This window comes from Trichophyton benhamiae, assembly GCF_000151125.1.
Source record: "Trichophyton benhamiae CBS 112371 chromosome Unknown contig01535.1, whole genome shotgun sequence".
Classification (NCBI taxonomy): Eukaryota; Fungi; Ascomycota; class Eurotiomycetes; order Onygenales; family Arthrodermataceae; genus Trichophyton; species Trichophyton benhamiae.
Window position 1 is genome coordinate 620689 of NW_003315109.1, and position 20429 is coordinate 641117.

At 47.3% G+C, this 20429-nt stretch overlaps 7 protein-coding genes and 2 non-coding genes across 9 annotated transcripts; 3 read left to right on the top strand and 6 right to left on the bottom strand.

Moving 5' to 3' along the window:
- Positions 1 to 336: 336 nt before the first annotated feature.
- On the bottom strand, positions 337 to 7032 carry ARB_06512 (uncharacterized protein; the record flags this gene model as incomplete). The annotated part of the gene is made up of 1 exon (XM_003015343.1): positions 337 to 7032. The coding sequence occupies one exon, from the start codon at positions 7030 to 7032 to the stop codon at positions 337 to 339; it is 6696 nt and encodes a 2231-aa protein (XP_003015389.1).
- Positions 7033 to 7415: 383 nt separating this feature from the next.
- ARB_06513 (uncharacterized protein) lies at positions 7416 to 10542 on the top strand (the record flags this gene model as incomplete). Its single annotated transcript, XM_003015344.1, has 3 exons — positions 7416 to 7724; positions 7796 to 8717; positions 8822 to 10542. 3 exons carry the CDS (start codon positions 7416 to 7418, stop codon positions 10540 to 10542), a joined length of 2952 nt encoding a protein of 983 aa, XP_003015390.1.
- Positions 10543 to 10808: 266 nt separating this feature from the next.
- ARB_06514 (ureidoglycolate hydrolase, putative) lies at positions 10809 to 11744 on the bottom strand (the record flags this gene model as incomplete). Its single annotated transcript, XM_003015345.1, has 1 exon — positions 10809 to 11744. One exon carries the CDS (start codon positions 11742 to 11744, stop codon positions 10809 to 10811), a length of 936 nt encoding a protein of 311 aa, XP_003015391.1.
- An 827-nt stretch (positions 11745 to 12571) lies between these two features.
- Positions 12572 to 14060, top strand: ARB_06515 (uncharacterized protein; the record flags this gene model as incomplete). The annotated part of the gene is made up of 2 exons (XM_003015346.1): positions 12572 to 12748; positions 12810 to 14060. 2 exons carry the CDS (start codon positions 12572 to 12574, stop codon positions 14058 to 14060), a joined length of 1428 nt encoding a protein of 475 aa, XP_003015392.1.
- A 333-nt stretch (positions 14061 to 14393) lies between these two features.
- Positions 14394 to 14497, bottom strand: ARB_06516. The gene has a single exon. It is a non-coding gene; the product is annotated as a tRNA-Phe (tRNA).
- An 861-nt stretch (positions 14498 to 15358) lies between these two features.
- On the bottom strand, positions 15359 to 15465 carry ARB_06517. Its single transcript has one exon. It is a non-coding gene; the product is annotated as a tRNA-Phe (tRNA).
- An 856-nt stretch (positions 15466 to 16321) lies between these two features.
- Positions 16322 to 16903, bottom strand: ARB_06518 (uncharacterized protein; the record flags this gene model as incomplete). Its single annotated transcript, XM_003015347.1, has 3 exons — positions 16322 to 16401; positions 16465 to 16749; positions 16825 to 16903. 3 exons carry the CDS (start codon positions 16901 to 16903, stop codon positions 16322 to 16324), a joined length of 444 nt encoding a protein of 147 aa, XP_003015393.1.
- A 675-nt stretch (positions 16904 to 17578) lies between these two features.
- Positions 17579 to 18625, top strand: ARB_06519 (enoyl-CoA hydratase/isomerase family protein; the record flags this gene model as incomplete). The annotated part of the gene is made up of 3 exons (XM_003015348.1): positions 17579 to 17720; positions 17777 to 18520; positions 18576 to 18625. The coding sequence occupies 3 exons, from the start codon at positions 17579 to 17581 to the stop codon at positions 18623 to 18625; spliced, it is 936 nt and encodes a 311-aa protein (XP_003015394.1).
- A 264-nt stretch (positions 18626 to 18889) lies between these two features.
- On the bottom strand, positions 18890 to 19790 carry ARB_06520 (uncharacterized protein; the record flags this gene model as incomplete). The annotated part of the gene is made up of 2 exons (XM_003015349.1): positions 18890 to 19630; positions 19767 to 19790. The coding sequence occupies 2 exons, from the start codon at positions 19788 to 19790 to the stop codon at positions 18890 to 18892; spliced, it is 765 nt and encodes a 254-aa protein (XP_003015395.1).
- Between the last annotated feature and the right edge of the window lie 639 nt (positions 19791 to 20429).

Below are 20429 nucleotides of genomic sequence, written 5' to 3' on the forward strand. Positions count from 1 at the left end.
GAGAGAAGAGAAGTTGGATGTTGTTGGCGCTCTTCGGCTCTTTATAAAAGGGAGCTCCAAGCCAGGAACCTTGCGGAAATGCGGGGAACCACGTGACCAGCTGTCGGGCTGCGGGAGCAACCAAAATCTGGATGTTCAATTTGCATTTTGAATGGACAAATTGATAGATGCCGTTTTATAGAAGGCAAGGGATAGAAGGCAAGGTGAACTGGGGGAAACAATTATATTGCAATCAGTTATACATACATGCATGCATTTTTTTATAAGAGTGAATGCCAAAAAAAAAAAAACCAACACCTTGAAGCAGGGTAAAAATGCAGCGAATTAAAAGCACATCTACTCCTCATCTTCCTCTTCCTCGTCTTCATCCTCATCCATACCCTCAGCAGCTGTTATCTTAAAGGTAGGGTCTTGGTCCACGCCGACATAGCTGTCACTCATGAGGTAGAGCGTCAACTCATGTTCTCCGGGGCTAGGCACGACATATTCAAGCTTCATCTCCAACTTCCGACCAACAGTCACCCTCTTGAGAGAGAGTAAGCTGTTCGTTTTCTCCTCGCCAACCACTAGCCACCAGTTCTCCATTTTCTTTGCAGGATAGAATGGAGCAGATACCGTGGTATCCGGTTCCTCATCCTCATCTAGCTCTCGCTCGATCTTCACCTTGAGATAGGCTGGTTCACCAGCAGTGATCTCTTCTGGTTCAAGGACAGTAAAGTCGAGGTCCAGGTTCGGGTATTTGTTGTTGGTAAAGGCAGCAGCCTGGGCGAGCTGTTTGTTGTCAAGGCCGAGACGCTTGACAAGGGTGCTGTAGTCTTTGTTCTCCGATGGGTCCATAGCCTCCATAAATTCAAAGATGTCACGAATCCTAGCACTGTTGTTAGCATTTCTATAAATTTTGATTTGTGAGATATTAACAGGGACATACTTGAACTCATTAGCAGCCTTAATAGCAGTTGGACCGAAGTGGGGAATCTGCATTAGCGGACTATCTCTATCCCACATCGACTGGACAACCATCTGCGACATCTCCATGGCATTCATGGCATTCAGATGGCCCTTAGATGAAAGGACATCGACGCAGGCACTAAGGAGGTTAAGAACCTTGCCAAGGATGATTTCTTGGTCCTTTGCAAGGTCAATTGGTAGCTGGAGACGTGAAAAATGTGCTTGGAGAAGAACAAATGCTTTGAAATGTGGCGAGTCAAAGGCAGGCTCGGCCATTTTGACAGGGACTCGATCGTAAACTCTGCGAAGAATGTAGTCTTCATGGCGTCGTACTTGAATGGACTCGAATTCTGTAGCAGAAGTCACAATTTCAAGCATACCCTTAAGTTTCGTTCTGGGAGAAAGCGAAAGAAGGAAGGTCTGCATAGTGATGAAGGAGATGTTATAATAGGCACCAATCATGGCAGCGTTCAGAGGAGAGATGTTTTCGTCCTCATCCATGTCAACAATTTGTGCTTCAGCCAGCTCCTTAAGGGTATTCTCAACAAGTTCCGATAAGAAAGTACTCAGTCCCTCATGGCTAACATCGGTAAGACCGTAATAACTAGGGTTGGCGAGAAGTCGTCTGTAGAAATATGAATAAGTCATCCAGTCGACAGCATCTTGAGTAGACGTGATTGTTTTCGTGCTTATTTCCGTCACAAACGCATCATGAAGATAAAGCTGCAGATGACTCTCCATAGGCAGTGCTTCGTTGAGGAATTTTTTATAATATTCACGCTTTACAGCAGGAACCATCAGGACACCTTTGCCGATCCTATCTTCACGAGGTCGCGTGGCTTTGCCAAACATCTGGAGAATGTCGCTAATTGGGTAATCGATATATCGGTGTTCGCGGCCGTCAAATGATTGAGTTCCCATGATGATGACGAGATGAGCCGTAAGGTCAAGCTCCCAGCATACATCCCGAGAAGCAAGCATAACCTGAAGAGCGCCAATCTTGTAGAGGTGAGAAACGATTCGTTTATCGCTTGTACTCAAGGCCTCGTGGTAATAACCGATACCGTGAGATATCGATTCCGCCAATGCTTTTTCCTCGATCCGGTCGAGTAGAGGAGCTATCTCATCAATATCGGCATGCAAGAATCGGTCTTCATTCTCACTAGCAACACAGGCAGTGAATAGATCGAGAGCACTCGATCGAGCTTGCTTGCGACTTGGTACGAATATCAACGCCGGCTTGTCAGGTGAAAGTTGTAAAATGGATAGGTATGCAGGCTTCGCCATAGCGAGCATAAGGGATGGGAAATGGGGTATCGTGAAAGATTGAATATGCAGTTCCAGAGGAACCGGCCGGACATGAGGGCTAAAATTGAAAATGGTATGCTTCTTTGCTCCAAGCCATTCTCCAATGTCGCGGGCGTTTGCCAACGGAACGCTAAGCCCGACTATCCGCAGTTCTTGTTCGGTTTGAAGGGAGATATAATGCATTCGTGAAACGATGACTTCATATACATAACCTCCTTGCCCTCCAAGAATGTTCAGATCATCTGCAATGAAGAGCTCGACAGCTTGGACATTCTTGCGTCTCTGCCACTGTCGAGAAATGACGTCCCACTGTATAGGTGTCGCAAGTACGAGATCTGCCCGATCAAGGATCTTGAGGTCGGCGGTAGTCTCTCCAGTAAGTTTCTGGATTGACTTACCACCAGCAACACTTGTCAGGCGAGCGGTCCAATCAGCAAGTTTTTGATCCACAAGTTCCTGGAATGGAGCGATATATACTGCCTTCCGCGATTCTTCCTTGGACCAATGCCTAAGAATGGCGAATTCGGCGCATACTGTCTTTCCGCTTCCCACGGGGGCACCAACGAATACATTGTCGTCTGAATCAAAGAGTGCTTTGAATACTTGGGTTTGGACTTTATTAAATTTCTCCCAGTTGGGATATAGACCCTGGTAATCTGCCCGTCTCAAAGCTTTGACAGGAACAGGCTGCATATCCAAGAGTGGAGTATGCGGAGGGAATTTCTCGGGAAGAATCAATTTCTGGAACGCAACGGCAACCTTGGTTTCTGAATGTGTCCAGCGATCAGAAAGTAGAGTAATGAAATAGTTGGGTGGCATGGGCTCGGTGATTGGAACGGTGAATTCAACGAGATGTTCGTTCATTTCCGAGATTGCATACTCTTTCCTGAGTATAAACTGGTCATAGAAGAGAATGTCTTCTCCATCACAATCCTCGACGATAATCCAGAATGCTTCTGCATTTCCGTGCAGCGAATCATCCCAGGTGAAATTAGGTGTGATAGTCAACTCAACACGGAGCATCGAGCGAGTCATTGGCTGTACCTGTGCCTGCAGCTCAAGGCGGGGGAATTTTGAAACAAGGTCACATACAATACGTCCAGCTTTAGGAATGCCTAGAAGTTCACCCATTCGTGGTGGGTCTAGATCAAAGTAGCTTGCCCAGGGGACGTCAATCCGTTCAGCCTTCTGCATAATATCCCGAGGGCAGCTTGGGAATTGGCGAAGGGGAGTCATGGTTGGCCACATCCGCTTTTCAGCCATTTTGCAAAGATCCAGCGCTGTTTTTGCAACAGAGGACCAACCCTTCCGGAGAGTAATCTCGAATATAGCACGGAGGATTCGACCGGCAGATTGGGTGACATACACCATGTCAGCCATTAAAGCGAGCCCATCTAGCTTTAGGCGTGAAATATAAGCTTGTAGCAACACATTGATTTTGGCGTGCGGTTCCTCAATGCTCTCCTTGACAGGAATAGGGACTCTGCTCAACAACTTTGCCAATTCCAACTTCTCGTCTTGTCGAACAGGGATATACTTGAATTCCTCACTCAGCGAGAAGATTCGGAATAAATCAATGGTAGAAATCATGGGCTGTAGATGATGGTTATATGTGAGCATCGAGCTGTGAGAGATATAATAGTGAGATGCGATGCGACCGAGCTCAGTAGCCTGGAGTTTGCCTGTTTTCCTGTCGTACTTGACAAGGTTGGATTTCTCCAGGACCATCGCCGCAGAGTGAATAAGATCCACACGGCGCTGCTCAAGCGAGGTGTCGTGTTCATAATCGGCGCCGATGCTATAAAGTCCAGGAGAACGAAGCATTCTGACAAACAAATAGGTGTAGCCAAGCCATTCCACTCCTTCTTCACGAGACCGAACATTCCCTAGAACGATCTCAGCATTGAGATTGTCGGCAAGCTTACTCATAAGCTGACTTTCAATGGGTAACTGTTGATTGAGTAGTGACAAGTAATACTGAAGCTCCGCCTGTGTGGTGATTATTATACCCTCGCCAAATGAGTCGTACTGGGGCCGACCTGCTCGCCCAAGCATCTGAAGGACATCCTGGGGGCTAAGCTCTACCCAGCTGCCTTTTTCAGGAGAGTAGACTTGAGTTCCCTTAATTATAACACAATGCGCGGGTAAATTGACACCCCACGCAAGCGTAGCGGTACAGACAAGGACTTGCAAACTACCATCTGCAAACAGATCTTCAACAGATGTCCGATCCGCTTTGCTCATCCCAGCATGATGGATTCCAAATCCGTATGGCATCAGGTCTTTCAGTCCGGGATCATTCACTGAGTCAGCCTCTTCAGCCAAGATAGCACGGCTGGCAGCATCGCTTCGTAAAATTTGCCCAATAGTTTCCATCTCAACTGCTTTATCTCGGATATACCTTGCTGTTTTAAGGGTTTCCTTTCGTGAATGGACAAATATCAGCATTTGGTTTTTGTTCGCACCTACTTGGTCTAGGACTTTGGTGTAGCAAATATCGTTCATTGTTTTCAATTGCTTAATGGCCTTCTTGTCCGTAACACCGATAAATTCTTGCTTTAGTGGGCATGGTCGAAAGGTACCATCAAAATGGAACAGCCCGTGGATGGGGTCAACACGTAGAAAACTGCCAACATCACGATAGTTTGGAAGAGTCGCACTAAGTCCGACTAAGCGAACGGGTTCTCCAGTTTGCTCTGTCTTTCGTATAGTTCGACTGACGATGCTTTCCAGTACAGGACCACGCTCATCGTGAAGCAGATGGATTTCATCGATAATGACGAGTCTAACTAGGCGAGTATAGCTAGTGTCGGTTGCTTTTCTTGTTATGATATCCCACTTTTCTGGAGTTGTGACAATAAGTTGGGTATCTGCTATCTGCTGTTTAGTTAATTGACGGTCACCAGTGAGCTCAGAAACTTTGATGCCATAGTGTTGGAGACGTTTCCCAAAATTCCCTACTTGCTCTTGAACCAGGGCTTTCAATGGAGCTATGTAAATGATTTTGAAGTCGTCAAGCATGATTTCACCAGTTTCCGGGTTTCTATTTTTCCCAATTTCACGGAGCATCGTAAGCATAGCCACATTAGTTTTTCCAGATCCAGTGGGAGCGCAAATCAGCATGTTACCGTCGTCATTAAAGGCTGTGGGAAAACATTTTGACTGAATCAAGTTCAACTTGTCGGTGTTGCCGAAACCTGGCCGGGACCATTCTGGAAGCTCAGTTATTGGTATCCTCCTGATGTCGTCATCACGTCTGGGTTTGGGTGCCGGAACATGAATCTCCTCGTAGCCCTTGAATGTTCGCTTCGTGGAGCCTTGAGGAAGTTTAACATTGGGATTGGTCATTAGATGATTACCCTGGTCAAAAACCAAATTCTCAAGATTGATGACTTTCGATGGAGGAAGTCCACCAACCATAGTCCTTGGTTTAGCCTCATCCTCTTCCTCCTTTTTAGCCATAGGAGTATCAACATCCATTGAGTCGACTTTCATCTTTTTCCCAGGTCGCTCAGTGGCATCTTGGACCTTGCCAGTTAGTTCATCGAGGAGGAGTCGGTTCCCACTTTCTATCATTTGGTTTTCAATGAGACGTCTGGCATCACTATCTTCGGCTTCCCTTCGCCACCTTGTCGTCCAAACAATTCTATCACGGTTAAGGACCAAGGTTCCGACAAGCTCTGGATGGTCATAGTCAAATAGTTCCATCAGGTCATTTTCAACGTCTCTCAATGGCTTTGGGGTACCATCCTCTGACTGCTCACTCATTAGAGTAAAAGCTTCCTGAGCTTTCTCGTGTTGTACATGAGCGTCTGAGTAAATATTTCCAATCTGTCGTTGTAGCCAGTATGCATCGATCTCGCGTGCGGGCACAATTTTAGTGTCGGCGTCAGATTTTCCAGCGGCGACTCCGGCTCCTGCGTCAATGATCATATCCTCATCCCCCATGCCCATGACGTCTTCGGGTATATTCTGGGCAGCTTCACCTTCGTCGGGTGGTCCCTCATCAGACATATCTTCGTCCTCACTACTCTCTCCTTCATCTTTAACTTCTGCATCGGGCCGCATTTCATCTTCATCTTCATCAGATTCATCGAATACGACAGCCACACCCTGACGTTCATCTAGCTCGGCACCATCCTCGCCTTCTGCGCCAGCGCCATTTGTTTCATCGTCGTCTTGAGCGTCATAGTCTGTAATTTTCTTCCCAAGATTTACCAGTTCATTGAATTCTTTCGGGCCCATAGTAACACCCAGAAGATCGTCCACTTCTTTTTTCTTATCGAAATCCTTCATGTTCTCATCCTTCAAGAGTTCTAGGATGGCATCCGCGGCGCTTCGAATGACATCGTGCGGCACATCACCCAGGTGGCTCGCCGTTGTCGTCAATATCAAATCATATGTAGCTCTGGTTGCAGCCGTTCGCGGTCGGTATTTAAGGCCTTCGATGAGGGCATCCGCGGCGGACAATATTCCCACACCACGAAGTTGTGCCTGCTCTCCTCGTTTCCTCTTGCGCTGTTCCCGCTTCAAGACGTCGGCGCCTTCTCTTATCCCTCCACGCTCAATGTCTTTTGGGGCAGATGCTTTCTTCTGCTTGACTTCTGGACGCATCGCGTGGACACCCATATCCTTGATACTGAGGCGGCCCGCCAGGGACTCTGGGTCACCCGTAACCTCATCAGCACGGCGAGTAACAAATCGGCGATCCGCCTGGAGAACCAGGTTGGACATCGCCGAGTACTTGTACTGCGCGACATTATTAGGGTCTGCCATCTTGAGGGTAACTCGGTGGTCAACACTCCCGTTTGAAGCTCCGTGTTCACTCGTTTAAGAGGGCAAATGATACCCTGACCGCATCAACCTAAAAACAAAAACTTATAGCTGCGATCCATCCGTTGATAGAAGAAACCCCGCGAAAACGAAAGGGACGGAGTTCGAGAATTGTGAAAGTTGATATCTTGCTCTCCCAAAGCTTGCAAATTTCTGGTTGAACCGCGTCAAAAGCTCTAATATTACATAAGCGCGATAAGCTTCCCAAAAACAGATTAGCGTTTCTGGTCATGTGATAGCTAGACGCCCGGGCGCCAAAAGGGGAAATTCGCGATATCAAAAAGTCGGCAGGAGAAGGACTGACGACTCCATGCTGCAAACATACGATGAGGCTTCTAAGCGTTCGTGGACGTATATCAAGGCCGTCTTTATACCCTAGAAGCCTACTTTATACCCAAAGACCTGGTTTGTTACAATTTAAGGTCCCATATCCAATTATATCATGGCGTGGTGCCAAAACGAAGTCGGCGGCAAGACTGTCAGATCTTGCTCAAGGTCCCCTGGAATCCAAGAAACCATTGGCCCCATTTACCGATGACGTTCCACAATATCCTGCTGTTGTCCAGGGAGCTAAATATAACATGCAAAAGTTTCCTAACTGTGTTCTTCTCACAAGAGTTGGGAATTTTTACGAGGTAGGACCCTCTTGGGCTTTAGCACAACATACGCGGCACAGTTTTGCCTTGACAACTAACTAGCTTAATAGCTCTATTTCCATCAAGCTGAGGAATATGCCAGCTTGTTAAATTTAAAATTGGCGTACAAGAAAACGGCTGTTGGGCCTGTTCCTATGGCTGGCTTTCCCTATTTTCAATTAGACCGTTTTCTCAAGACTTTGGTTCAGGAAATGAAGAAAAATGTGGCTATTAGCGAAGAGTTTGCCAATGACGCCGCCGCCAAGGCCAAAGCTGGTGGATTGATGTTCGACCGCAAGGTTGCGCGTATCGTCACACCTGGCACGTTGATTGACGAAAAGTTTATTGACCAATATCAAAACAACTATCTTCTCTCTATACATGTCGATCCCAGCCTCAATTCTTTACAATCTGGTACAGACGATCAAGTAACCCGAGGACAGCTCAATTGCCTTCCCGACTCTGACATAATTGGCCTATCGTGGCTGGACTTGTCAACTGGAGATTTTCTAACCCAGGTAACTAGCCCTCAGATGCTTGCTTCTGCGATTACACGAATAGGGGCCCGTGAAATCCTAGTCGATCAAGGTATAGAGGAACCCCTACGATCGGAACTGGAGGCATTGGTTGTCCAGGAGCACCAGCCCATTACGTATTTTCAAAGTCCCAAGAACATTCAACCACTATCAGAGTGGAACCCTAGCTTTGATTCTCCAATATCTTCAGAGGTTGCTTCTATGTTTACCCCTCAGGAAGTATCTGCCTGCCAGATGGTCCTTGAATATGTCAGGAAACAAATAAAACAAACGGACGTGAGGCTTCAGCCACCTCGCCGAAAAGTAGCTGAGGACTCAATGTCTATCGACCGTAATTGTCTTAGGGGGCTTGAAATCTTGGAAACAGCAAGAGATGGATTTGGTAAGGGAAGCCTGCTTCATGCAGTGCGGCGAACCTCAACAAGCAGCGGTGCCCGGCTGCTAAGGGAACGACTGAGTAAGTGGTCCACTTACTGCCCCATCTATATCATTTCTAATCAGACATCTGTATAGCCGCACCATCAGCCTCTTTAGGGGTCATAAATGAGCGTCTGGATCTAGTTTCTCTTCTGTTGGAAGACGAAGATTTACGGGAAAATATTATGAGGTTATTGAAACGCAGCTATGATACCCAACGCCTAGTGCAGAAATTCTCACTTGGGAGAGGATTACCGGATGATCTTATATGTCTTTCACGAGCTATTGATGCTTCGGGCGATATTAAGTCGATATTGGAACAAAAACTCACAGCCGTGGAATCCAAAGCCGCCGCTGAAGGAGATATCAGCAGCTCTAAAAGCATTCGACCTTTATTACACCGTTTTAACTTACATGGTCCAGGAGAACTGTCACGATCCATACAAGATTCAATTGATGAAGAAATGCTTCTACAAAAGCAACGTGTGGAAGAGGATGCAGCCGCTGGCGATTCGGCCCTCGCCCATGACGTGTTGTTAAGTGAAGGGTCGGATGCAGACCTTAATGCAATGCCCAAAAAAGTGAAGGATTCAAAAGGGGATGGGCCAAAGGGGCCGAGTGGACCTGACTCCCCCAGTGACACCGCCTGGATTATGCGACCTGATGCCAGCAAGATTCTAAGAAATCTACATGATGCTCTTGAGAACCTTTACTCTGAGAAAGCTAAGCTAACGAAAAGGCTACAGCAGACGTTAGACACTGCACAGCTCAGCCTAAAGTGGACACCTGGTCTTGGCCATATCGTCCACATGAAAGGGACTAAAGCAATGAAAAAATCCCTAGAAGATCTAGGGGTAACACGTACCGTCTCCTCCTCGAAATCCACGCGCTCATTTTATTTACCATCTTGGACTCAACTAGGTGCCAAATTAGAAAGCATGAAGCAACAAATCAGAGTTGAGGAACAACACATATTCAAGAGGCTACGTCATATGGTGATTTTGAACCTAGTCAAACTTCGTCGCAATGCAAGTGTTTTGGACGAACTTGACGTAGCTTGCTCTTTTGCAGCTTTGGCTAAAGAACAAGGAATGGTTAGGCCGATTGTTAACAATGGTTTAAGCCACAAAATCATCGGCGGTAGGCATCCTACCGTTAAACTTGGAGTCGAAGAACAAGGTCGCCCCTTTGTCAGCAATGACTGCTTTGTAGGGGGTAAGGAGCGAATTCTACTTATCACTGGGCCCAACATGGCTGGCAAGAGTACATTTCTTCGACAAAATGCTCTAATAACTATCCTTGCTCAAGTGGGTTCCTATGTTCCAGCTGAGTACGCAGAGATAGGGCTTGTGGATAAGATATTCAGCCGCATTGGAGCAGCCGACGATCTATTTCGCGATCAATCAACCTTTATGGTTGAAATGCTGGAGACCGCCTCCATCCTAAAACATGCCACTCCTCGCTCGTTTGTGATAATGGATGAAGTTGGCCGAGGAACTACCCCGGAAGACGGAACTGCAGTAGGTTTTGCTTGTCTGCACCATCTTCATAATGAGAATAAAGCCCGCACTTTGTTTGCGACACATTTCCACGCCTTGGCGGATATGACAGCGGACTTCCAGCACGTTGGCAGATATTGTACGGACCTGAAAGAGGATTCATCCGGTGGTTTCTCATTCGTCCATAAGTTAAGGCCTGGAGTTAATCGACAATCTCATGCACTCAAGGTTGCTCACCTTGCTGGCCTACCTCAAAGTGTGATCGATGTAGCCGAAGACGTGATCAAAAAAATGCCAGCCATGGGAACAGAGCTTGGCCATCAAGTAGAAGAAGACTGTCGCAAGTCAGCCCATTCAGCCTCTTGATAGCGTGTTGGCTATACCCACCATTTCATATATCTTCTTCCATTATCTCGTTTAGTTAGGTCCCTACCTGTGCCCAGACCCATATTTCATAGATCTTTGATACCCCATAGTTGACTAATTATTACGATTTTCCTACCTTTACTTGGTTATCAGTGCGTAAAAGCGATAATGTTACCTAAAGATGTATTAACCAATAATTTCGTCTGTCTTAGGCTTATAATAGTAATAGTAGAAGAATGGTTGTTAGCCAGCAACCTGGCCAGGCACTACAACTTAGCTACTGCCTTTGACGAGCGGGCATCAATCTCCACGACAACACCGTCTTCCAAACCAACAAGTTCACAATCGTCGCGATCGATTCCATTCACATATTGAACAACAACAAAATCTATCCTCTGCCTCCCTATAACCACCATAGGAGCATGCCATGTTCCGGCCGCATAAGTCACTGCCTGACCTGGCCTAGCAACGAATGCTTGTAGATTTTTGAGATCTGGAGGATCGTGTATCGATGTTGCTGAATCCACCTGGCCTACTAGTGATGGAGCAACAATGACCAAATAGAAGACATCTTCAGTCACAGTGTCTCGTCTTATAGCATGGTCCTGATTGTGACTCCGCGATATGGGAATAAATGACTGTGAGGTGTACGGATGTCTTTCCAGAAACTTTACGTCAAATAGTCCTGATAGATTCTGATTCCATAGTCCGGAAAATCCTTTCGATGAGGGAGCAGATTGGGATAGAGGGGTGCGCAATTCCCGAGGGAAGCATGAGAACATGCTCATGCGAGCTTCCCCTTTCTTTGAGCTCTCTCCATATGATTCAGTTATTGGTGATATCGGGCTCCATTTCACAGCAGAGCCTTGGTTAGCTGATTCAGCGGCACAATCAGGAGACTTGAAGCTGGTGAGGGAATTTGGTGGAGTGTTCAGTGTATCTGGCAGAGGTGTTTCGACTGCTGTCCCGAATGGCCTAAAGCTTTCCCTGGTAAAAGGTGAAGCTCGTACTCGAACTGTAGGCGCGGAAAGAATTGATTGAACCATTATAGGAGAATAGGTAGAACGAAAATGAGTGTACAACGAGTCGCTCGCGAGCTCTCGTTTTCTTTGCAGCTCGAAACTTCTGCTTGGAGCTGATGTTGTTGCTTTCTTGCCCTTATCGATAAACTTTCTTCTCAGCCGAGGCTGTAGCTTAGTCATTACAAATAATCGTCCGTGCTCAACTCTGCCAAGGTTATATCAACCAATAAAAAATGGCTACTACTGGCCAATCAAATAAAGTTATTATAGTTGACTAATAATAGCCCTCCAATTGGCCTTGCCATTACCTCGTCTTTTTTACCATCAACGACATTGGGAACTCATCGCGATCTGGATATTATGAAACAGCGAGAGAGTGGGAGACAATATAGAATGAAGGAGAGCACGAGATGCCGAAGAAGGAGAGCTCTCCCCGCATTCTCACGAGCCGAAGATGGCTTGGTTACGCATTAAACAATAACATAAACCTTCACCGACCTTGATTGACAAGGTACTGTCCAAGTACCAGTTCACCCGGTTACCGTGCAACAACAGTGACATCACTGCCGATTGGTACCTATTCCAGCAACGAAGGAAGTATATGTCCCGTATTATAGGCTTCTTCTCCCCGCACGGGAACCCGCTATTGTAACGCCTTCAGATCGAGTTGGCAGCGCGGCGAGCTCCGGCCGGGGTATAAGAGAGGTCGTTTCCATCGTCATGCATGGCCTCACTCCCCTTGATCTATTTCGACCTGCAGTGGTGTTACACACGCAAATAGCTACCAAAGTGCATATTAACAGAGCACGTTGACAACAACCATGGGAGCCGACGATAAGCCGAGTGAGTTTAGCCGTTTGTACCTGGCCTACATAAGCTGACATATAGCTCCTTAGGCACATATCGCTACAATGAGGTTCCGGTTTATACCACCTCTAATGGCTGTCCGGTAACTGTTCGATCCTGTTTATAAGTGGAGAGGAAATATAACTAATAGGCCCTAGGTCATGGACCCTGAGTCCTCACAGAGGGTTGGCGAGAATGGACCCTTGCTCTTACAGGACTTCCATCTCATAGACCTACTCGCACATTTCGATCGCGAACGTATCCCCGAGCGAGTTGTTCATGCCAAAGGAGCCGGAGCCTATGGTGAATTTGAAGTCACCGATGACATCTCTGACATTGTAAGACATGGAGCTTAGTAGGCCAGCCAGAAGCACAAAGACTAACGAGTTGCAATACCAGACCATAATAGACATGCTCAAAGGAGTAGGCAAGAAGACCAAGCTGCTCACTCGTTTCTCCACAGTCGGCGGTGAAAAGGGCTCGGCAGATAGTGCACGAGACCCTCGCGGCTTCGCCATCAAGTTTTACACTGAAGAAGGAAATCTAGACTGGGTCTTCAACAACACGCCCATCTTCTTCCTGCGTGATCCTGCCAAATTCCCTATCTTCATACATACCCAGAAACGTAACCCGCAAACAAACCTCAAAGATCCAGATATGTTCTGGGACTATCTGTCCACACACCAGGAGTCTGCCCATCAAATCATGCACCTATTTTCGGACCGTGGCACGCCTTATTCTTACCGCCACATGAACGGTTACTCTGGCCACACGTACAAGTGGATTAAACCCGACGGCGGCTTCAACTATGTCCAAATTCATCTCAAGACCGACCAGGGTATCAAGAACTTCACTAATGATGAAGCGGTCCGAATGTCTGCTGAAAACCCAGACTGGCATACCGAGGATCTCTTCAACGCCATCAAGGCTGGCCAGAACCCATCTTGGACATGCTATGTTCAGGTCCTCTCCCCAGCCGACGCCGAGAAATTCCGGTGGAATATCTTTGACCTCACCAAGGTCTGGCCGCATGGCGAAGTCCCTCTCCGCCGCATTGGCAAACTTACTCTGAATAGAAACCCAGAGAACTACTTTGCCGAGATGGAGCAGGCCGCATTCTCACCTTCCCACCTTGTACCGGGTGTCGAGCCCTCAGCTGATCCAGTATTACAGTCCCGTCTGTTCTCTTACCCAGACACCCACCGCCACCGTCTAGGTACAAACTACACCCAGATCCCAGTGAACTGCCCTCTGAAGGTATACACGCCTTACCAACGAGATGGTCATATGTCTGTTGACGGCAACCATGGCGCAAACCCCAACTACCCGTCTAGCTTCAGGAAAGTGGCGTTCCGCCCCGTTCGTGCCAGCCAAGAGCACGAGAAGTGGGCTGGAGCTGTCCTTTCAAAGCAAATACCCGTTACTGACGAAGATTTCGTCCAGCCAGGCAGGCTGTGGAAAGTTATGGGTAAGGAGAAGGGGCAACAGGATAATTTTGTAGGGAACGTGGCAGGCCATTTGGCGGGGGCTAACGAGAAGGTCAGGAGAGCCACTTATGAGATGTTCCGCAGGGTCAACCGAGACCTTGGAGCCAGAATAGAGAAGGCCACTGAAAAGGAGGTCTCTTCGAAACCACAGCCGCGTCTCTAATGTATATTCCCGTTGTCTTAGCTTAGCAGGTCGTTTGATATGAATTTCGAGATTGAGATCAAATCATGGCCCAGAATCAGATCGCCCATCTCTAGCCTAAGAAGCGAAATGCTTATCTCACTAGACTGATAACTGCGTATTTGTTCAAAATATGGAAACAATCCCAACAACCCAATAAGGTAATTCTCGACAACACAACACTACGCCAACGCCAAAGACAGATTACTTTACGAAAACACATATATCTCGGCCTATTCCATCGTTGTTATTATCAATCATCACCCGGCTGAAATGAAATAGAAAAAATAAAAAAAAAATAGAAAAAAATTGTAATGGGGCAAACCGGGATCGAACCGGTGACCTTCTGATCAACTAGGTGAAACCTTGTTCCTGAAGTTTTCTTCAGTCAAACGCGCTCCCAACTACGCCATTGCCCCAATGCATGGTGACGCTGGACACTTTCTGCATTATGGCCAGGCCTGGCTCTGCTGCCGCTGGTCCCTTCCAAAGGATCCAACACCCACACCGCACAATACAAATAAACAAGCAGCGGGCTCAACATTGGCAGGCATGGCTGTCTTGCAGGACATCGCAAGGCGTATTATAGACGATGTAAATTGAAGGTCCGTAATTATTTCTCATTAGAAATTTTTTCCCCTTCACTGTCTTTAAATGTCATGCTCTTAAAGAGGTATACAAACCTATTACTGCTTGCTACTAAATCGCTGGCTAACCTCAGACAACTATTTAGTTACATCAGCCACAGTTAAAGATATAAAACTCGACTATGCAATAACAATGAATAGACCCTTTTCTTCATTTTCTACTTATCTCGGATTAGCTTCGAGGATCTGTGGTATCATCCAAGTTCTATATCTATACGCAATGCTAGCGAACAGTGTATATGTAGTTTTCGATAGGGAATCATTGGTCTAAGTCGCCAGCGCGATTGCAGATTTCTTGGGTATATCTTCGGCAACAAACTGAGTGGCCACTCTTCTCGGACTCTATTCTCGGCTGACAGCGGTATGAAGATATTCTCAGTTTCAGAATAAACCGTATTTTAATGCTCTGGCATTCGAGGCGCCTGTTGGTTGCTGCGATACTTGAGAGGCCCGGCCGGGGCCATGGCTGGGTCACATGACGCTCGATGCCGAAAAAAGCCCTGACCACACACACAAACCTAGGTGTGCGGCTCTCGGTGATGGGTATTTATCATTCAAATTCTCTCTTGTGAAGGGCCGTATAGCAAAAACATGAAAGGAACAAAAAAGAATTGATGACTGGGGAGTCTCAAATGGGGCAAACCGGGATCGAACCGGTGACCTTCTGATCAACTAGGTAGAAATACCTTGTTCCTGAAGTTTTCTTCAGTCAAACGCGCTCCCAACTACGCCATTGCCCCTTGCGATGGAGTCGATCGGCCGGTGGGGGTCATTAGTGGTATTACTTGCATTTCCATGACAGGCATGGCTGTCTTCTCCGGTTCCACGACCGCCCGTGGGGTGTTCGTTGCAGTCATCGGGGTTGTAAATTTAGTCCCGATGAATAGCCGCCAGACACGGCGTACTGCTACAAATTAGTCAATTATTCCTATACACTGCTGTTAGGGAAACACGCTGTCATTAACGGATTACCATGGCTCTATCAGTATTCTATAGCAGGGGGAAAGAGGAAGAGAAGTTAACAGAGGCCTTGCAATCGACCAAGCCACAACAACCATAGCATAAAAGAAAGAGTGTAATCCAAGAGACGTAAGTAAGTGAAGGAGGCCAAAAAAAAAAAGAAAAGCCACAGGAAAAGAAAAAAAGATTAAAACCTTGCTAACAATTGGTCATACCAATCAACGACGAATCGCCGCGTCGCCCTCTTCCTCCTAAGCCTTTTCAAATTAAAGGAGACTCAAACAAGACACGGAGGTACGCGTAAGTATTCCAATGACTTGCCGGGTCAGGAGTTGAAAGGGGATAAGAGGTGAAAGGGGGATAGATATGGAAAACACGACACAGAGACAGTGTATCGGAAGGCGTTTGTACAAAGAAGAGCAAAAAAAGAGGAAGAAGAGAGTAAATAGAGGGTGCAAAAGAATTTCTTCAAAGGGATAATTAGTCTTTTCAATCATAGTAACTTTTTTCGTTTTTGTCGTTGGTGTCCCTTTGCAAATACGTAATCGTCGATATGTATCCAAACCCCGTTTTCACATTAATGTAGGAAAAGGAAGTAAAGCGGTATGTAAGGAGAATCGGTCGAACGCTGGCGTATTAAGTGCGGCCGTACTTGGCCTTGCCGAAGGTGAAGGGAACATATCGGTATTTGATCATGTGTTGTATTTGTCGTCGCACTACATACCTCTGTTAGATAGGCAAGAGAGAAATAACTAGATATGCCGAGAGGATATACGTACTCGTCAAGCAGAACAGGATCAACCAGTACACGACCAAGATTGGCCAGAAGACTGGGATGTTGAATATCTGAGACCAGGTGCAGGAGAAGGCCAGAGTGATAGCCACGGTTGCCGAGTGCCAGAACTTGAACTCCGGAAGTCGTCGAATAAAGGGGCGGAACTCTTCGTCTTGGTTGGTAGGAAGAGACGCACCGGCGTCACCCTCTTCTAGTCCAGTATCCTGGGTAAGAGATGGGTCGAATTTCGGTTGGAGGAATGCGAGGAAGAGGTTGAGTAGGTAGATTCCTAGAGTGTATGCCACTGTCGCAAAGGTCAGCTAGGTTTGATTTCGTGGGTAGGATACGTCAAGCGATAACATACCGATATACCAGCCTTGCGCCAGCACTATCCTAAGGAAGAAAAGCAGGAGCATGACGCCGGTGCCTATCCACCGGTACATGGTATATGGGGTTGACGCATCGAGATACGCTTGATATTGCTATAGAAATTACAACTTTGTTTAGTCACAGGAACAGCGCAAGGGTGAACATGGCAACTAAAGGGTCCGCAAGGTCGCATCACTTACTCTTCTCAACTTTGAGGTTTGCGCGGAAACCGCTGTAAAGGGGCTGTTCTCTGGCTCTGGGCGGTCCATAGTGACGGTGAAAGTGTGGGGTTATAGGCAGGAGATAGCCAGCGCTTGGTGTGTGTTGAAAGGTGTCCTGTCTATGTCTGAGGCTTGCGATGCGAAGACTGGGAGAGATGACGGCTTCGGTGACGACGACGGTGTTTGATGGAATTAATATTAAATCCTGAATAACTTTTTGGAGCAAAATTTCTTGGCATACACCAGCCACAGTGCACGGCCCAACGTGATACCGAGGCTGACGCATGCGCCAGTCCTAATAGGGAATTAATTATATAAGCCGACCAATCATGTCACGTGTGGTCATGTGATCAAATTTCGGGGCGGCTTGCCGCGGCTTTTCCTTCTGCCTCGGCGCTAGTTTTGGCGCGGGCAGGGACAAAACATCATCATCATCATCGTTGATTTCGGACCTACAGGCCGACGGACGTCGACAGAGGTGTTTTTCTATCTCTAAGTATCAATTGGCAAGATATACAATCTCACACCATGTTTGCCAGACGCTGCTCAAGACTCGTGGCCTCGCAGACTGCCCGGCCATTGCAGTCATACATCTCCCGCTTCTACTCGACTGGATCCCCAGCCTACGAGTACATCCTCACATCTACTCCTAAGCCCGGCGTCGGATTAAGTACGGCTGACAATCCTTACCGCAGAGCTTGTGAGGATATTACTGACTGTTTCTAGTCACTCTTAACCGGCCAAAGGCTCTCAATGCCTTGTGTAGCCCTCTCTTCAAGGAGCTCAACGAGGCTCTCACCAAGTATGACGAAGATAAGACCATTGGCGCTATAATCATCACCGGCAGCGAGAAGGCATTTGCAGGTACGCATTACGGATGGGCAATGGCTTACGTAGGAGTATCTCCTTCTAACTTATTACTAGCTGGTGCCGATATCAAGGAAATGGCCCCTCTCACCTTCGCTGCCGCCTACAACGACAACTTCATTGCTCCTTGGTCGCATCTTGCCAACACAATCCGAACTCCCGTCATTGCTGCGGTATCCGGATATGCTCTCGGAGGTGGCTGCGAGCTCGCAATGATGTGTGATATGATCTACTGCACCGACAAGGCCACCTTCGGACAGCCAGAGATCAAGCTCGGCACTATCCCCGGAGCCGGTGGCTCTCAGCGTCTGACCAAGCTCGTCGGTAAGAGCAAGGCCATGGAGCTTATCCTCACTGGAAATACCTTCAGCGGAAAGGAAGCTGGGCAGTGGGGAGTAGCCGCCAAGGTTGTTGAGGGTGGCAAGGACGAGCTTATGGAGGCTACCCTTGAGACTGCTAGCAAAATCGCTAGCTACAGCCGTGTTGCTGTTGTTGCTGCCAAGGAGGTCGTTAACAAGAGCCAGGAGCTTTCGCTGAAGGAAGGTGTCGAGTTCGAGAGAAGACTGTTCCACGGTCTCTTTGGAAGCAAGGACCAGAAGATTGGTAGGTCTATTACTTGTTTACAATATTGAACTAGATGCTGACTTGAGACGAATAGGTATGACTGCTTTCGCTGAGAAGAAGAAGCCTGAGTGGTCTCATGAGTGATCTGTGTACCAATATATATTACCCTAGAACGTGCTTATTACAAGGCTTTACAGAACAGCGCAATATCATATGTTTAAAAGACCTCGCCCGAAAGACAATCAAGCAACCTTGTTGCATTTCATTCAACAGTTGTCATGATTACCCTAAACTACTTTGGTGTTTCTCATTATACCTACATTCCAATCACAATTGGGTGTGTCCATTTTGGCTGTTTTGGATACCAACACCATTCCAAAGCAACCTTGTTAATCTGATGGCAACTAATTACTCGTTGAACTTTGAAGCCTTCTTGCTAACATCGCCCATAGCTCCCTTCACTTTCTCTCCAAGAGTGCCGAGCACACCACCTAAAGATACACCATCAGCAATGGCTGTCACAAGCGATGTCAACAGGATAAACTTACCGGTCTCTTGGTTCTCGGGGGGCTCTGCACGCCCAGTATGGCTTCCAAATCCCTGTCTTCCATAGTCCTGCGTCATGTAGCTTTGGTCATCATATCCATGACTCTTGCCGCTCATTCCAGCCATGCCCTCACCGGGATCATCAGTGGCTCTGGAGGTCTGTTGACGCTGGGAAGAGGCCCCCGGGTAGGCTCCAGTAGTTCCCTCCTCCTGCATGCCACTCGTTTCTCCTCCAGAACGAGAGGTGTCCTCGACGCCTTTCATACCTTGGCCACCCTGCAAGTTACGGGAGCCGGCGGAGCCCATGCCACCAGCCTCGGTCTGATCGTCGAAGTGAGTACGCTGGGTGTACTTCTTGGACTCCCATCTCTGAGCTTGGGAGTTGGGATCGGTGGACAAGATGTCCTCGTTGATTTCTTCGGTGAAGTCTTGACCTCCCTGGGCAGCGCTGCGAGTGGTGCGCTGAGAGCGGCGCTGGGAAGTGGTCCAGTTGTCTCCGATTCCAGACATGATGGTTGTACTTTGTTTGCTTGTTTCTGCTTCTTTGTTGAATTGATGAATTCCTGGTGTAATTCCTGGTAGAGGGACATTGAGAGATCGTATCTATATCCTTCTTATATACTAACTCTTGCCCATATTCGCCACGATGTAGAAACAGGATCAATATATATGATATCATATGTCTTATGATTGATCAAGGAAGGGCCAATTGAACATCTATTTGGAGATATGCGAATACCAGTAAATCTCGTCCAGCATCCATGGCCAGCTCGCTCTAGCTGGGGACATGGCCGTGGGAGGTGGATTCGTGGCGAGCAGTTGCTGCCAGTGATGCTACAAGCTCTAGGCTCTCTGCTCTGGCTCACGGTACGTAAAGTGAACTCTCATAGCTCGCAGTACCTTTCTAGTCTATTTCTTTATGTTTAGTTAGGCTGGGTACATCGGCATAGCAGTTGACCGTACTCTTGCCACTTATACTAGAGGCTGTTATACACTTTGCCCCGGAGCTTACTAGCAACAAACAGGGAAGCGGATACAACATCTTGTTTGACCATACGGAGTACACAGAAGGGAGCCTAGTTAACTACGAACACTGTAGTATACTCCCGACGAGTCCTTCGTCTAGATGCAGCGGAATCCTCTTCGGGAATCATGCGGTAATGTCTTTTCAGCATAAATACGAGTTATGGAGCGGTGGTCACTGATGTGGCCATTCGGGTGCCAGACATCAATGCATAGCGAAAAGTGTTTCGTATAACAAGTCGTATCCAAATGGTGACCAAAGTGTCCATTGAGCAGAGAGAATGACTGCCCTGCAATGCTTATACTGCAGCAGGGTACTCTTATTTTAGCCGCATCCTGCACAATTGGTTACTTCTGGGCATATTTCGCGGCGGAAGTG